This window comes from Halichoerus grypus, chromosome X (genome assembly GCF_964656455.1).
Source record: "Halichoerus grypus chromosome X, mHalGry1.hap1.1, whole genome shotgun sequence".
NCBI lineage: Eukaryota > Metazoa > Chordata > Mammalia > Carnivora > Phocidae > Halichoerus > Halichoerus grypus.
In genome coordinates, this window is record NC_135727.1 from 111,593,383 (window position 1) to 111,608,980 (window position 15,598).

The 15,598-nt window shown below is 54.9% G+C and overlaps 1 protein-coding gene across 1 annotated transcript; it reads left to right on the forward strand.

Moving 5' to 3' along the window:
• Positions 1–3,016: 3,016 nt before the first annotated feature.
• On the forward strand, positions 3,017–15,598 carry ARX (aristaless related homeobox). Its single transcript, XM_036089467.2, has 5 exons — positions 3,017–3,564; positions 5,343–6,231; positions 8,888–8,933; positions 11,779–12,107; positions 14,409–15,598. The coding sequence occupies exons 1-5, from the start codon at positions 3,369–3,371 to the stop codon at positions 14,647–14,649; spliced, it is 1,701 nt and encodes a 566-aa protein (XP_035945360.2). The 5' UTR covers positions 3,017–3,368; the 3' UTR covers positions 14,650–15,598.

The window sequence follows — 15,598 nt, forward strand, 5'->3', positions numbered from 1 at the left end:
TATTTCAGTGACTGATTGTAAAGGCAGATGAACTGCAAACTATTGTTTTCTGGGCAGCCCAGGGAAAATAAAAAAACAACATTTACAGACCCCAAAAGACTAGAGGAGCCAGGAGTTGTGCATAACAAAGTACAAACGTGAATAATATTACCACTAAAATGAAATTACTTTGATCCGTGGGAAAAAGAAAGTGAGATGAAAAGAAAGTGAAGTGTCATTTTGCTGACAGTAAATATGAAATTGGCTAACCTAAAAGTTTTTATACATATCCTGTAGCCCAATTCTTACAAGTCTACCTACTCAACAAATCAATTAAATTCTTCCTAGACATTAGAAGTATCATTTTTGTTTTCAAAAATAACAAATAGGAAGGGCGCCTGGCTGGCTGAATCCATAGAGCATGCGACTCGTGATCTCCGGGTGGTGAGTTCGAGACCCATGTTGGGTGTAGAGCTTATCTTAAAAAAATAAAATTAACAAATAGGATAGCACATACATCCTAAACCCATATTCTGGTTAGACACTGGGGACACCAGCAGTTTCTGTCTCCCAGTGGATATGCTGGAAAAGTTTTCTGTTGTTGGTTTTTAATTTAATCTTTCGGGAATAGCAAGAGTCAATTGTAGATTTTGAAGTTGGTATTGAATTGTGACAAAGATCATCTCAGGGTTGCTGGGTGTAAAATGAACTGGGTCGGGCCCTATCTCCCCAAAGTGAATGGACGTGCCTTCCCAATAGCGTCCTCACTGGGGAAGACGGATTAGAAATACCAAATATAAACAAAATAAAATAACAAAGCTAGTGTTTTCAAACAGGTTTCCCAAAGAAATACATTATATTCCATTAATAGAATTAGATTTAATTCCAGGGGTCATTAAGTCAGAATCAGAAATTCTATGTTAACCTCCTCTTTTACAGTGGATGATTAAAATTAGAATACACCCCAGCAGAAAGTCCGACTTCTTTTTTAAAAAAGGAGAACAGCTGCAGAAGGGGGAGGAGGGAGACGGAAGCAAAGAAATCTTCCACCGAGAGAGCTTAAACCCTGTTAGACTCTCAGAATGATTTGTGCGTTTGTGTCTCCTTTTGTTTAACACGATCTTTTTTGGACTCATTTTTCAGCCCACTCCCTGCGTGTGCGGAGCCGACTCTGAAGTCACGGAGCCACCCAGCAGCCGGGTCTTGTGGATTTCCGACGCAGGGCCCGGCGGGGAGGGAAAAGTGCCTCCGTTTCTCCCAGCGACCAGCCGCAGGGACACCCGCGAGCGTCCGCGGCTGGAGGCTTGGAGGAGACCGACGCGTCTTTACAGCTGCGTCGAGACCCGCTTGCCGGGACTGGGCTCTCGGGGCTGGGGAGGGAATCAGTGCGCAGAATGTTAGGGGAAAGCTGAGTGGGACGGTATAAAAACTGGAACTGTTGGTGAGGATGGAAAAAGGAAGACTGCAGGAAAGGCAGGAGAAGATCCCAGGTGCCTTGGATCAGCAGGCAGGACTTAAAATCAAATGTCAGAGATAGCTCAGGGACTCCTCCGTCCCCCAGCCCCATCATCCAAGTGTAGGAAAAACTGGTGAGAATCAAACTAAAAAACAGACAGAGAGAGGGACACAGAGAGACATCTTTTCCCTCTTGCCTCTAATAGTAGTAGTAATATCAGCGTTCGTATTCACATTATTAATATACCTGTTCCCAACCCTTCATCCCCCTCAAGTTGTGCCATGAATACTCCTGCCAAGCGAGCCCGATCTTTTGGCCACCCACCAACCAGCATCCAAGAGTTATGCAGGTGTTTATGGCTGGAAAAAAAAAAAAAAATCCCAGTTATGCATCCTTGTATTTTTAAATACTGACTGTAAGTGATTCAAGTATAATCCTTTGTAAAACGCTTTTCTCTTTGACACATTGAAGGGGTTGAGACAGGAAAACCCGGCGTGGATTCCCCCTCCTCGACCCCTCTCCCACCTACCACCCTCGCCCCCACCCTGCCGTGGTCGGGGGCGCCTGGCCGGCCCTTGAGCTCTGCACCCAAGTAAGGAGGGCGTCCGTGCTAGCCCCTCGCCCAGGCTTGGCCCAACTTCAGTCCCAGTTGGTCTCGATTCTCAGCGCTGGACGCGCAGGAAGTTGTTTGGTAAGAAACGCGTTCAACCACAGTCTCATTCTCTTACCTTTGCTAATGGGAGCCAGGCCCTAAGAATTTTAGGCGCTTACGCTTGGTAGAAGCCGAACCTGGGTCCTTCCCACCCGCGAGCACTCAGGGCCCCCACAGGTCTGCTCCCTGCACGAGATTTGAGAGTGTCCAGCCTCGGGGTGACAGCCTAACTAATGGAGGCGAACTTGCGGGAAGAAGAGAGAAGCGAGTCTGGGGAGGAGGGGGAGACTCCCAGACTCCGCAGTTGACCCTCGCCTGTCCCGTTCTGCCCTGTAGGTGCTCTAGTGAAGGCCGCCCGCCTTTGGCAGAGCTTTGTCTCTAAGGGGACTTTTTCCAGAGTTCAAGAAGATGAGAGAGATTGGGGGCCGCTACCAACCCCAGAGCAACCTCCCGGCTCAGGGTGAAGACTAACAGCTCAAGGCGTCGGGCCACAAGAGAAAAGTGAACGCCCAAACAGAAATTGTTTGCTTGCGGCCATCACCCTGACACCTCGGGGGCCCGTCCGGCCTAAAGAGCACCGCGACTGGGCGCCACTGAGATCAAGGCGCTGTCCTGGGAGCGCAGCACTGGCTTTGCAAAGTACCAAGGCCGTCTGAACGCGAGCCTCAAGGCCTCGCCTCCAGGAAGCGAGGTCCTCTGGTTGGTGGAAGGGGCGCACGTCGTCCAAGTGGCACCCACAGGCCTCACATCAGAGTAAGCTAGGGCTTCGGGCTAGCCCGAAGGGCTAAAGGGGAATCTACAGGAAGAAGATGGAGAACTTAGGAACTTGCTAGTTAAAAATAAAAAAAGAAAAAAAAAATGGTTCGGGCGAGTGCCCGCTGTCCCCTTATCCTCCGCTGCCCACCCCACCCCCGCCGGCCTTTCCTGACTCCAGTCCAGGCTTTGCTCTGAGCCCGCAGCCCTGCGCAGCCCGGCCTCTGGCGAGAGCCAATCAGAGGGCGCCTCTCAGCACGTGGAGAAGAGAGACTCCAGAGCTCCGCGCCCGCAGCTCACTACACTTGTTACTGCTTGTCCTGAGCGCGGAGAGGGCGAGCTCGGGCCGCGGGCAGGGCGGGAGCCAGCAGCCGGCAAGCAAGGGAGGCAGAGAGGCACAGAGATCGCAGTAATATCCATTATAACCAGCCATCTAACCCCACTCCCCAACACACACCCATCCATCCCACCCTCCAGGAGAGGCAGCCAGCGGCCCGGCTCTCTGCGGCCAGGGAAAAAGCCCCAGCCATGAGCAATCAGTACCAGGAGGAGGGCTGCTCCGAGAGGCCCGAGTGCAAAAGTAAATCTCCAACTTTGCTCTCCTCCTACTGCATCGACAGCATCCTGGGCCGGAGGAGCCCATGCAAAATGCGGCTGCTGGGAGCCGCGCAGAGCTTGCCCGCCCCACTGGCCAGCCGCGCCGACCAGGAAAAGGCCGTGCAAGGTAAGGCTGCGCCCGCCAGGCACCTGCAAAGAGCGCTGTGCACTGGCTTGGATGCTTGATGTTCGGGAGCCAGGGGCCTGGGGTTATCAAGCTGGAGACGGAGGACAGAGAGAGAACAACTCTGAGGCCTGGTGCCTCAAAGAGGGGCAAACATCTCCCCAGGGGCTGTCTCTCCCTTCCTCTCAGCTTCCTGAAGCACAGGCCAAGCTTCGCTTTGGGGAAGGGGGGAGCTTAGATTCTCGGAATTGGTCTTTAGGTCGTTTAAATGCTCCCTTTGGTGGCCTGGGGGGTGCTCTGAAGAGGGGCGACAGGTCAGAAACAGCAGGTGCCGGGTGGACCCTTGTAACAACAACTTGAAGACAAGAACCCCTAAAGGTGTGAATAGGGGTCTCCAGGTAGAGTGAGCCTTGGTCTTTCCTCTTTGGAAGATTTCTTTATATGCGGTGTTTTCCCCACCCACCCCCCTCCGCCCTTTCTTTTTTTAATTGTACATTACTCGTGACCTTTTAAACCCAAGCTTTGCAGAAAACATCTCCCTGGGATTACCCAAATGCTCCTTATTGTATTTGAAATGTATGAAATGTGTGGCTTCTGGTTGCTATTTTTTTCTCTGCTGTGTTATTTTTAAAAATAGAGTTGAAATACTTAAAAGGTTTTTTTTTTTCTAAAATTAAAAATTCCAAAACAACCATCGTTTTGCCCCGAACGTGTTACGCTCAAGTTTCGCCTTGAGCTGCCCGCAGAAGTATCACAGGGAAAGAATTGTTGATTTCTTTTAAAATCCTAAAACCAGCGGTCCAGCCGCAGCGCCACTTGGAAGACAGGACAGATGGCGGAGAAGGGGCCGTTTAAAATAAAACTGACTTTTTCCTTTTCTTTTTTTAGCCTGCAGTGGCACCTGTGCCAGGCGCTTCCTCGAAGGGAAAGAGCGGCCTGTGCCTGTTGTACCCCCTTCTGCCCCCTCCCAGGCCTTTCCAAGCCCATTTTCTCCAGGAAGATTTTTCTTTGCCTTTCCGTGCAAGGAGCCCCCGCCCCCTCCCGCTGCGGGCTGTTGGGGCACGGCCCGCGCGCTCAGGGCCACCGGGCCGCTTCCTCGGCCCCCGCAGGGGTCGCCCACGGGCAGCGCCCCTCTCGCCGGCCTGGGCCTGCGTGGCAGAGCAGAGGGCAGAGGTCGTGCGCAAAGTTTTCAGGGTGGTGGTCATTTTTTTTTTAAGTCGTTGAATGTTTTCAGATTCTCCCCTGCCCTAAAATGGGGAGGGAAAAAAAAGGGAGAGAGAGAGCACGCGAAGGGAAAGAAAAAGAAAGGAAGAAAGGAGGAGGAGAGTGAGCGGGGAAAGCGCACAAAAAGAGAAAGGAAGGAAGGAAAGGGAGAGGAGAAAGATGAGAAAAGAAAGGGAGAGACGGGTAGAGAAGGAAAGAGAAAAAGATAAGGAAGATAAAAATGAAAGGAAGAGAAGGAAAGAAAGAGGTAAAGGAAGGAAGAAAGGAAATGAAGGGAAGAGTGGGAGAGGGAAAGAAGAGAGGAGAAGGACGGAGGAGGACAGAAGAAAAAAAAAAGAGAAGTTAAGAGAAAGGGAAAGACATAAAGAAAAAGAAACAGCCAGAAAAGTGGGGAAGGAGGAGAAGGGGGTCCAAGTCCCGTAGCGCGCGGGCGGGGGGTGGGGGTGGGGGAGACGGGGACTAGGGGCCGAGAGAGCAGTGGCGGGTCGGCCTCGGGCTGCGGCTCTGGCGGGGACGCCCGGCTGGCTAGCGCGCTGACCGCTCTCCCTTGCCCGCAGGCTCCCCCAAGGGCAGCAGCGCCCCGTTCGAGGCTGAGCTGCACCTGCCGCCCAAGCTGCGGCGCCTGTACGGCCCGGGCGGGGGCCGCCTCCTCCAGGGCGCCGCGGCGGCGGCGGCGGCTGCGGCGGCGGCGGCGGCGGCGGCGGCCACGGCCACGGCGGGTCCGCGCGGGGAGGCCCCTCCGCCGCCGCCGCCAACCGCGCGGCCCGGGGAGCGGCCGGACGGCGCGGGGGCCGCCGTGGCCGCCGCGGCCGCCGCCGCCGCGGCCTGGGACACGCTCAAGATCAGCCAGGCACCGCAGGTGAGCATCAGCCGCAGCAAGTCGTACCGCGAGAACGGGGCGCCCTTCGTGCCGCCACCGCCCGCGCTGGACGAGCTGGGTGGCCCGGGGGGCGCCGCGCACCCGGACGAGCGCCTCGGCGCGGCCAGCGGCCCCGGTGGCGCCCCGGCGGCGGGTGGCGGTACGGGCGCCGAGGACGACGAGGAGGAGCTGCTGGAGGATGAAGAGGACGAAGACGAGGAAGAGGAGCTGTTGGAGGACGACGAGGAGGAGCTGCTGGAGGACGACGCCCGCGCGCTGCTCAAGGAGCCCCGGCGCTGCGCCGTGGCCGCCACTGGTGCGGTGGCCGCTGCCGCCGCCGCCGCCGCCGCCGCCGCTGCGGCCACCGAGGGCGGGGAGCTATCGCCTAAGGAGGAGCTCCTGCTGCACCCTGAGGACGCTGAGGGCAAGGACGGCGAGGACAGCGTGTGTCTGTCTGCGGGCAGCGATTCGGAGGAGGGGCTGCTGAAGCGCAAACAGCGGCGCTACCGCACCACGTTCACCAGCTACCAGCTGGAGGAACTGGAGCGGGCCTTCCAGAAGACGCACTACCCAGACGTCTTCACTAGGTAGGCGAGAGGGGCGGGCGCGGCGGTAGCTGGCGGAGAGCGCGAGCGGGCCCCGGCGAGGGAAGGCGGGCGGGCAGGGGCCCCGCGTTCGGGGCAGGGACTTGGCTCCTGGACTCGGCCCAGGTGTGCCCTCCCAACGCATCCACCCCTGCTCACGATAAACTACCCACACCCAACCCCACCCCTACTCCGGCCTTTAAGTTTGGACTGGGATGATACCTTTCCTTCCCAAAGTCTCTCCAGTGTAATTTTTTTTTTTCAAATTACAAGTTTTAGTTAGAGAAAAACGGCCTCTCCAAAGAGTGCCCGAAAGCGCCACCTCGGAGGCACGCGCACCCCAGAGCACAGACGCCGGAGCCCAGGCGCTGCGGGCCGGGCCTTGTCCCAGGCGAGGCTTAGGAAGCGCCGCGGGCCCTCGCGGTCAAAGCAAAAACAGGGGCTATTTTTGGCCGCTGTGTGGTGCGCGCTCCCCCCCCCCCCCGCCCCCATGCCCCAGGAGCCTGGTGCGTATCAGTTACGCTGTTCGCTGTTCACAGTGAAGCTGGAGCCCCTGCCTGCGGAGAAGGCCTTTAAAAAGATTCAAGTTCTGTGGTTTGAGGACTTCTGAAAGAACGGAAGCAAGTCAGAGCTGGGCAGGGTTTGGTATCTGTACATCTGCGGGGCACCAGCCAGAATCTTCCCTCTCTTCCCTGTCCTCTCTTGCCACACCCACGTTAAGCCCAGCACTCGTTTATTGTACGCGGGTTTACAGGGGTGCGCAGGACTGCTGGCTGCCTGGCAGACAGTAGACAAAACGGCTGGGGGGGGCGACTTTTCCTCTTTGGACGGCTGTCCAGCCAGGGTGTTCCGCCTGGTCACGCTCCACTTCCCTCTTACCTGAGGGTTTCAGGGAAAGAGGTGAGATGACTGGACCCCAAGGGCCCCAGCTGGTTCGTCCAGCCTGGGGCGCTGGCCGGCCTGGGGGCCTTCCTCTCCCACCCTAAGGCCAAGGTCTGGGCTCAGGCGAGGAGCCAGCGTCGAGGCAAACCTCCCTCGGTGGGTAGCAAGTAACGGGTGGGTGTCTGCCGGACGCAGAGCTTGTCAAGCTCCGGCAGCTCCTTCGCTCAAGACGTGGGCAGCTTTTCAATATGCGTTTTAGAAGCCGAAGGCTGCCCGCCCCTTTGAACCCGAGGAAGAACCGCTGCTCGCTGCTCGGAGCTCAGGAGGCCCGAGCCAACTCTCAAGTGTTGATCTGGCAAGTGATTGCCAGACTCTCCTGAGCAGTCATGGAAAAGAGTGGATCTGATGCTGGCCGGCACTACACTTGGTCATCCCTGGAGCTAAAGTTGGTCCTCCCCTATATCATCTAGTCCCTTCACCATCTTTTAAAAAAGAACATAAATTTTAAAATCGGTGTGTGCTATGAACTAGCTACCTAGCTGACCTGCTTTTTGCATTTCTGACACATGTGTATTTCAAAGGAAGAAAACGATGAGGTGTCATTTGGCATCCAGGTCTGCCCTTTTTTAGCTTCTCCAGGGGGAACCGTAGTATGTGAAGGGGGGAGCTCATCTTCGCCTGCCGGTGCCCACCTCTTTCCCACTGGGGGTTATTTAGAGCCTGGGCTCAGGCGGGGAGCTGGCCAAAAGTGCGGTTTTACATTTGCTGGTGCTCACTGCAGCAGGGGGCAACGGAAAGCGCTTGGTGAACTGGTTTTCTCTCCTGGTCCTGAAGTTTCAGGTGTGGACCGGCGGGGGGGGGGGGGGGCTGCCAGCAGTGCAGACCCGGGTCCCAGGCTGGGGCAGCCCCGGATCTTTCATATTAGCGGGGGTAGAGCCACTTATTCTCTCGAGCTCATATTTTCGGTAAACAGGTCGTAAGCCATTTTACAGCATCTTAATGGTTTCCTATTTGCCTTAATTGTCGCAGTAATAACTGCAATGACGGGGTAGGGTTTCAGTTAAATTGACTTCCCCTGAGATGGGCAGGGTTTGTAGTGGGCACTGGAGTCAGGAGGTGCGCAGAATTTTGTTTAATCAAAAAATTACCCCACTGAACTCTTAACAAGCTTAACATATCTCCAGAGGGTAATGGGGAGTATGACCTAAGGGGAGAGGGAGGGAGAAAGGCGGGGGGGGGGGATAGAGAGATGGAGGGAAAGGCAAAGAGCTGGAGAGGGAGAGAGAGAGAAGCGGGGAGGGGGGGAGAGTAGGGTGGGGAGGGAGGCAGAAGAAAAATTTTCAAGGCAGAGAGACACCAAGGGCAGGAAGAACATTTTTGGTTGAATACCGAGTTCTCCCATGTAATGTTAGGACAGAAGAGGCCGTAAGCATTGTGTGCCTCTGTGTTTCTTGTCCAACTCTGGCTAAAGGGAGAGTGGGGGCAAATCCGAAGACCCAGTTAGGCTTACGGACTCAAGAAGCCCCCCTTGTCCCTCGTGAATATAGTCTGATACCATATAATACCCTATATCCAGCGATGCGCTGTGTGTTTTTATGTTTTCAATCAAATAGCAGGCACTTGGGTGGTGAAGGAATCACGATGCCCATCTGTTTGGGGGTGAGGGCGGGCAGCCAGGGGAGACCCTAATGGAGGAGGCCTGCCAGCAAGGGGAAGGTGGCTGGAGGGCTTGCCAGGGCCCGCTGTGACCTCCCGTCTGTGTGGTGCTTTCTTACAGGGAGGAATTGGCCATGAGGCTGGACTTGACGGAGGCCCGAGTCCAGGTGAGCTGCACCACAGGGACAGAGAGGAAGGAGGGGGAGGAGTGGGGAGAGGAGTGGGAGAGAGAGGGGGTGGATGGGTTGGGGGGGGGTGAGACCCCCTTCATAAAATGAAGAGAAGCAGAATCAGAAAAAAATAGACCCAAACACTCATGCACAGAAAGATTAAAATGTGAAGAGCTGGGAGGTTGGAGGGGAAGGTTTCTGGATTTGGGAGCCTTGAGGAAGGAGTGAGTCCGGGATCAGAAGAGGGGTTTCAGGGTCCCTGCACGGCAGTCAGGAGCCCCCCAGTTCCACCGCCCCTATAGGAAACAATCGGAGGACTGACTTCTCCTGATTGAAATAATGGGATGGAGCATGGATTTGGTTGTTAGACAAATCCGCTCAGCTCCAAGCAGGTATTTGGCTGCGATTAAGTCTCCAATCGGGCTTCATAAAAGCCCACTTAGTGCTAGAACAAACAGGGCCATTTGAAGGCAAAATGCTGTTTGATTTTCCCTCCGCCCTCACAAGGAGCTGGCTAATGCTATTTGATTTCCCATTTTTTATAGCAATGAGCCCACATTGATCTAATAGGGAGTGAGTGCAATGCTATTAAAGGTGTTTGCAGCCCCATACCAGAGTGCATTTCCGAACCCAGGCCTCATAACCAAAGAGACGATCAACACTGGGCAGCCCCGATGGCCAACAGAAAACAGATGTCCCTGGGTTAGGAGCTGAGTGAATCACTTTACAGTCAAAATCAAGCGCTGATAAAGCACAATAAATTCCATATGGCTCATTTAATACACAACAGCTTCTTGCATTAGAGGGCTAATGATGAGGCCTGTCCCCTCCTTTCTGTTGACACATTTCTCCATTGTCAAACAGAGATGTGACAGCAACTCCGTATTTTCAGCTCAGGGGAACGAGTCGTGGGAAAGTTAAATAACTTTTAAAAAGAAAGAGAGCGCCCCCTCCCCTTCTCCTCTCTCCCTATTCACTGGAGAAGATGTAATTAAGTGAATATGAATTATTAGAGTCCTTTCGTTTACCTTTGGGGGGCCTCAGAGGTATTAATTCAATAATGAGGAATTGCAGGGGGACATCTTGATGATTGCAGTTGAGCCGGGAGAGACGATCTGTCTGCAAAAGGTTTCCACGTTCTTTGAGGGCATTCTGCCTCCGCTGCCCCCCTCCCTTCCTTTACTCCTTTCACTGCCATCGAAGAGTGGTGGATATTCTCGTCTAGACAGATTTGGATACACAAAAGCTGCCCACCCAGCCTGGTCCCATCTAGTCTTACTTTTTCAAGCCTCTGAATTTCCACACTACAGTGTTTCTCCAATTCACAAATAGATTGTTTGAGGGCTGTAGAATCTTATGGATGGGCCCCCTTTCAGCAGAATTTGAAATAATCAACCGATGTGGATTCTCGATTTCTCTTGCCAAAAGTGGCTGTCTAGAAGTGAAGCCCAGCTTAGATACCAGGGCTAGTACGACAAGCTCCAAGTGTGTATATATGAAAGGCACGGATGTCTTCACATTAAAAAAAAGACACACAAAGTCCTCTGGGATCATTTACATTATATTTTCCTATAACTCTGTATAGCCCTGGAGTTCATTCTTAATTTTTAGACTTGTGTGCAGGCATCAACCCAAGCCTAAAAATATTAATGCCTTCAGGGGAGAAGGAGCATATCTTATTAGCTGTGGGTGTGATGAGCAGGTCACATAAAAATAATTTCATGCTCCTGGGAGTTATTTTTAGACCATGGTAGCTGCCACATTTCAGGTAAAGGTCTCTACTAAAACTGCTTTCTATTAACAATTAGGAAGATACCTTGTGCTGGAAACCTCCCCCAAGCCTAGAACTGTCTTATTTAAATAACCTATTTAAACCACATCCCGCAAAGAAATCAAGGGCCTGTTAGCTCTGAAGATGTGTAAAGTCTACAGGTAGCCCGCACTCTGATTTCTGTTTGTCCAGGGATTGCTGCGTACCTGGGCCTGGCAGGCAGCACCTTCCTGGCTAGAACCAAGCCCTGCCTAGAGCCCCCGCCGAGAGCAGGCCCCAGGCCCCAGATTCCCTTTCCTGGAGAACTGCCCCCCCCCAATGTATGCTTGTTTGCTGGGGTAAACCCAGCTTTTCCCTCCTGCCCAGCTTTCCCCAAACCCCAGAATCCAGCTTAGTGCTCTTAGGTGTTCAATAAATATTTCTGGAAAGAATAAATGAACCGCCTCCCCGAGATCCCCTTTTCCACACAGCAGGGATTTTGCCAGCTCTTGGGTAAACCTGAAATAGGCGGAACCCGCTGGTATGCAGCAGAGAGCCGGTATGTGTTCATCTCTGGGTGGCTGCCCACTGCCAAGAGTCACTGTCCAAGGCGAGCTTTCACATGCTTTAGGTTATTCATTCCACATAACAGCCTTATGAGTGAAGTTTTATTATCACCATTTTACAGATTAGAAAACTGAGGTTGAGAGGTTTTTAAGCGACGTGTCTAGAGATGCGCTGCAAGCAGATGGCAGCGGAGACGTTTAAACCTCGGTTTCCCCATCTCTAAACACTCGGGACTACTTTCTTCCAACTTGGAAAGGAGCTAGGCTGTTTGAAATACGCGCTGGAAAGGCTTTGCTTGCCCTGTGTTTCCTGCTAGCTTTAAGTTTGGGCTCCTTTTCGCCACCAGTTTGTTTGGCCCCCAGAGGTGTCTTCGGATAACCTGAGGCCAGAGAGGGGCGAGTGGGCGCCGGCCTCGGTGGAAAGGAGGAGGGGCCCCCGCAGCACTAAGGGGGGTGGGGAGGAGGCCGGGGCGCGCTCCCCCCCCCCTCCAGCGGCCCGCCGACCCCGGCTCTCTCCGCCTTGCAGGTCTGGTTCCAGAACCGTCGGGCGAAGTGGCGCAAGCGGGAGAAGGCGGGCGCGCAGACCCATCCTCCCGGGCTGCCCTTCCCCGGGCCGCTCTCGGCCACCCACCCGCTGAGCCCCTACCTGGACGCCAGCCCCTTCCCTCCGCACCACCCAGCGCTCGACTCGGCCTGGACGGCCGCCGCCGCCGCCGCCGCCGCCGCCTTCCCGAGCCTACCTCCGCCTCCTGGCTCGGCCAGCCTGCCGCCCAGCGGGGCGCCGCTGGGCCTGAGCACTTTCCTCGGAGCCGCTGTGTTCCGACACCCGGCCTTCATCAGCCCTGCGTTCGGCAGGTAACGCGCGGCCTCGGGGAGTCTGTCTGTCTGTCTGTCTCATACACACACAGAGGCTGGGGTCAGGGAGGAGGCCGGAGACAGGAGACAGGCAGCGGCTCCACATCTTCGCTCTTTGGCCAACTCCCAGAGATTTAGCCAAAGAAAATACTCTCTAATTTTGCCTCAAACAGTGTGGCTCTCGAAGGGAATGACTTGGGACCGAGCAGCAAAGGGGAGGGCGGTGGCAGTAACAACAGCCGCGACAACCGGGAGTGTTCAGTGAAAGCTGTAAAAGTACCAGTTGAAGGCAGCAACCACTCAGACCATAGGTGGTTATGTGTGTAACCGTGTACACGTGTAGCCTACAGAGCTGGGACGACTCTTCAAATTTTGCAAAAATCCTTCCCCATGCTCCAAAGCCTGGCAGAGGAACACAGCTCTGGTTTCCACAGGAGCCCTGGAGCCACCGGCCCTCTGGGTGCAAAGAATTCTTTCTTCTTCCCCAGACTCTAACTTCCCTGTCACTCAAGTGACCCGCTGCCAACCATACCCCATATGTGCAACCCCGACCCGAACGGCGGCACAAGACAACGAAATAAAAGAAACAGTTCATCGTATATTATAATTCCCTTTCTTTAAATGAACATCGAATGATGAAATAAAAAGTCTGTATAATCACCCAGACAAAGAAACAAAAGAGGGATGTATTAAGTTGGAAAGTGCAGTGAAAATAAAACTGAATGCAGCTTCAATGATCTCTCTTTGGGAGAACAAAGAAATAATAGATTCATCCAACTGCGCAGCCACTTAACAAAAATCATCTCAGAGAAAAGTTTCAAAAAAAGACACTAAGTAAAAGTAGTTTCATGTAACAAACTGATAAAATAAACAGTGAGTGCACTGAAGTGTAGTTAGTGACTCAGTTTACCTATGGAAACAGGGCATCGTACACCCCCTCCAGGCCACACTTTATTAGTTTTTCTGGGAAAACAACTTTAAGTCCTGTGTCCCTCCGAACCACCCCCCCCCCCGCCCCCTTTTCCTTTCGACAAGTGACTTGTAGAAGCTGGCAAAGCACGGCTGGAGTACCAGACTTCGAGATTTGGAGAGGCTGCAAGAGGAGTGCGGTGGGGGTGGCATGAGGGGTGGAGGGGGGCTTGGGAGAAGCGGGAGGCTCTCCTCGAACCCTAGTGGGCGCATTTCTAATCGTGGTAACTCCGAGTCGGCCCTGCAGGAGTTCGGAGCCGGAACCCTGCGGGCGGGGGAGGGGGGGAAGGGACATGAGGGGGGCTTGGAGGTGGTAGTGTCGGGTGGCCAGGGGTGGCTCTGGCCTCAGCTTCAGGTCCGCTGTGCTGTGCGAAGGGGGTGGAGGCGCGGCGAGAAGCAATCCCGGCGCCGCCTGGAGTTGGTGGCACGGACTGGGATCCCAGGCTTGGGGGCCCAGGCTTGCGCGTCGCCGTGCACCGCGCGCGGGAGTCGCGGGTTCGGGGGCTCTCTGGGGCACGAGGCTGCAGGAAGCAGGGAAGGCGACGGGGCAAGAGTGTCGCCGCGCCGGGACGCGGGGCGTCTGGCGGGTCAGAGCGGCCTGTCGAGCGGAAATCAACAGGCGGGCGCCCCCCACCCCCACCTCGCGGTCGTTGGCTGGGCACCGGCGGCTCAGTCTGGCGCGGGAGGGTGGCCGGGTCGGCGGCAAGGCCAGCAAACCAGGCCAGCTTTTCCAGGGCAAAAGGAGCCCCCGGCCGAGAAGGCGCCCTAGGGAGAGTACAAAGTCTGCAGCGTAGGTCTTGATCAGTTTTGACTCACCTTCTCCCTTCTTTCTCTTTTTTTTATTCCTCCCTCTACCTCTCTTCTCCTTTTTCTCTTTGTCTTTCTTCTCTCCCCTGGCAATGGGAGCTCCCCGTCTGAGAATACAGCCCCTTCTTATGCGAAAGCACAGAATCCAGGCAATTGGGCCGTTGGCTTTTGGGCCACAGGACCTGCCTCCGCCCTGGCCCTGATCCCTTCAGAATACCAGGCCCCTTGGCCTTTCCACCCCACCCCCCGCCCCCTCCGTCGGTTCCCTCCTCTAGTAAAGTCCTCTCGGAGCACCTTAGCCTCCCACCCATGCTCCCACCTGCTCCGCAGCCCGTGGCCCACCCTAGCCCTGCGACTCTGGGCTTCTTGCGGCGGCGCCCGTCTGCACCCCTGTGTGGCCCTCTGCTCCCCCGGTGAGAGGCGGCGGGAAACGCTGCCTACCCCCGCCTCCCCTGCCCCCCGCCCCCCGCCCGGCGCTGCGCTCAGCTCCCGAGGCCGTGACCGCGCTGTTTGCTCTCCCTGCAGGCTCTTTTCCACCATGGCCCCCCTGACCAGCGCGTCGACCGCGGCCGCGCTCCTGAGACAGCCCACGCCGGCCGTGGAGGGCGCGGTGGCGTCGGGCGCGCTGGCCGACCCGGCCACCGCGGCCGCAGACAGACGCGCCTCTAGCATAGCGGCGCTGAGGCTCAAGGCCAAGGAGCACGCCGCGCAGCTCACGCAGCTCAACATCCTGCCGGGCACCAGCACGGGCAAGGAGGTGTGCTAAAGGCTGCCCTCCACCCTCGCGCCCCGGGCGCACCCCGAAAGGTCACCTCACTCAGCACCACTCAAGACCAAATGGAAACAGAGGACCAGCACACTCCCGAGACGGCACTGAGAGAGCGCAGCCGCCTTCGCAGCAGCCTGGATGCGGGCAAGGCAGCCCCTGGCGCTCCCGGACGTGGCACCTCCTCGGCTGGCTGTCCACCCGCCCCTGCCCCTGCCCCCTGTCCCCGCCACTGCCAACCTCGCTCCCCCTCGAACGTCCACTCTCTCCCGTTCTTACTTTGCTGAAAATATCGGGGAGGTTTTCTCTCCAAGACACCTGGTACTGAAGTTAAAAAATTAGAAAACCCAACCCCCCCTTCCTCCTGGCACCCCACTTAGCTTTTCTTTTTTTTTTAAACAGCATTTTGGCGCTCTAAGTTGATCTCCCCAGCGTGGGCCCCGGTGTGAAGCCAGGGCCAGGGAAGCGAATGCGAATCTGTAAGATAGCTAACAGTGCACTTAACAGAAAGGGGCGTCTTGTTCTTGTTCTCTTCTTTATCATACACCAACCAAGGTTTTTATATCAAACCAAAGGGAAATACTCTGCTAGAATATGGACTGTTGAAGTCACCAAACTGTGATTATTGATTCTGTACATACCATTGTTATTAAAAAAAAAAAAGAACAGAGCTTTGTATATTTGAAATGTTATAACGCAATTGCACTCAGCGTGGTATGGTAAAAGTTTGTCCTCCTGTAGATTCTTACTGTGTTGTAGATACGGTAGGGTTCCTAGACAAATATTTATGTACTCAAGCCCTTTATTTAACTTATTAACTGTAGAGGCTTCCGAAACCTTCAAGATAAAGGCAATGGTACAGTACTTTTGTGTAATGTGTAATTGTTATCACTTTTCCTTGCTATCTAGTGGAGAAGTGTCACGCTCAAAATAAAAAAAAAAAAATTAT

What these genes read in the sequence shown, in the direction of transcription:
- ARX (XM_036089467.2), top strand. Translation starts at nt 3,369, where the DNA reads ATGAGCAATCAGTACCAGGAGGAGGGCTGCTCCGAGAGGCCCGAGTGC. An exon ending in CCAGGAAAAGGCCGTGCAAG is followed by an intron (nt 3,565 to 5,342) that starts GTAAGGCTGCGC and finishes CCTTGCCCGCAG; the next exon opens with GCTCCCCCAAGGGCAGCAGC. An exon ending in TGACGGAGGCCCGAGTCCAG is followed by an intron (nt 8,934 to 11,778) that starts GTGAGCTGCACC and finishes TCCGCCTTGCAG; the next exon opens with GTCTGGTTCCAGAACCGTCG.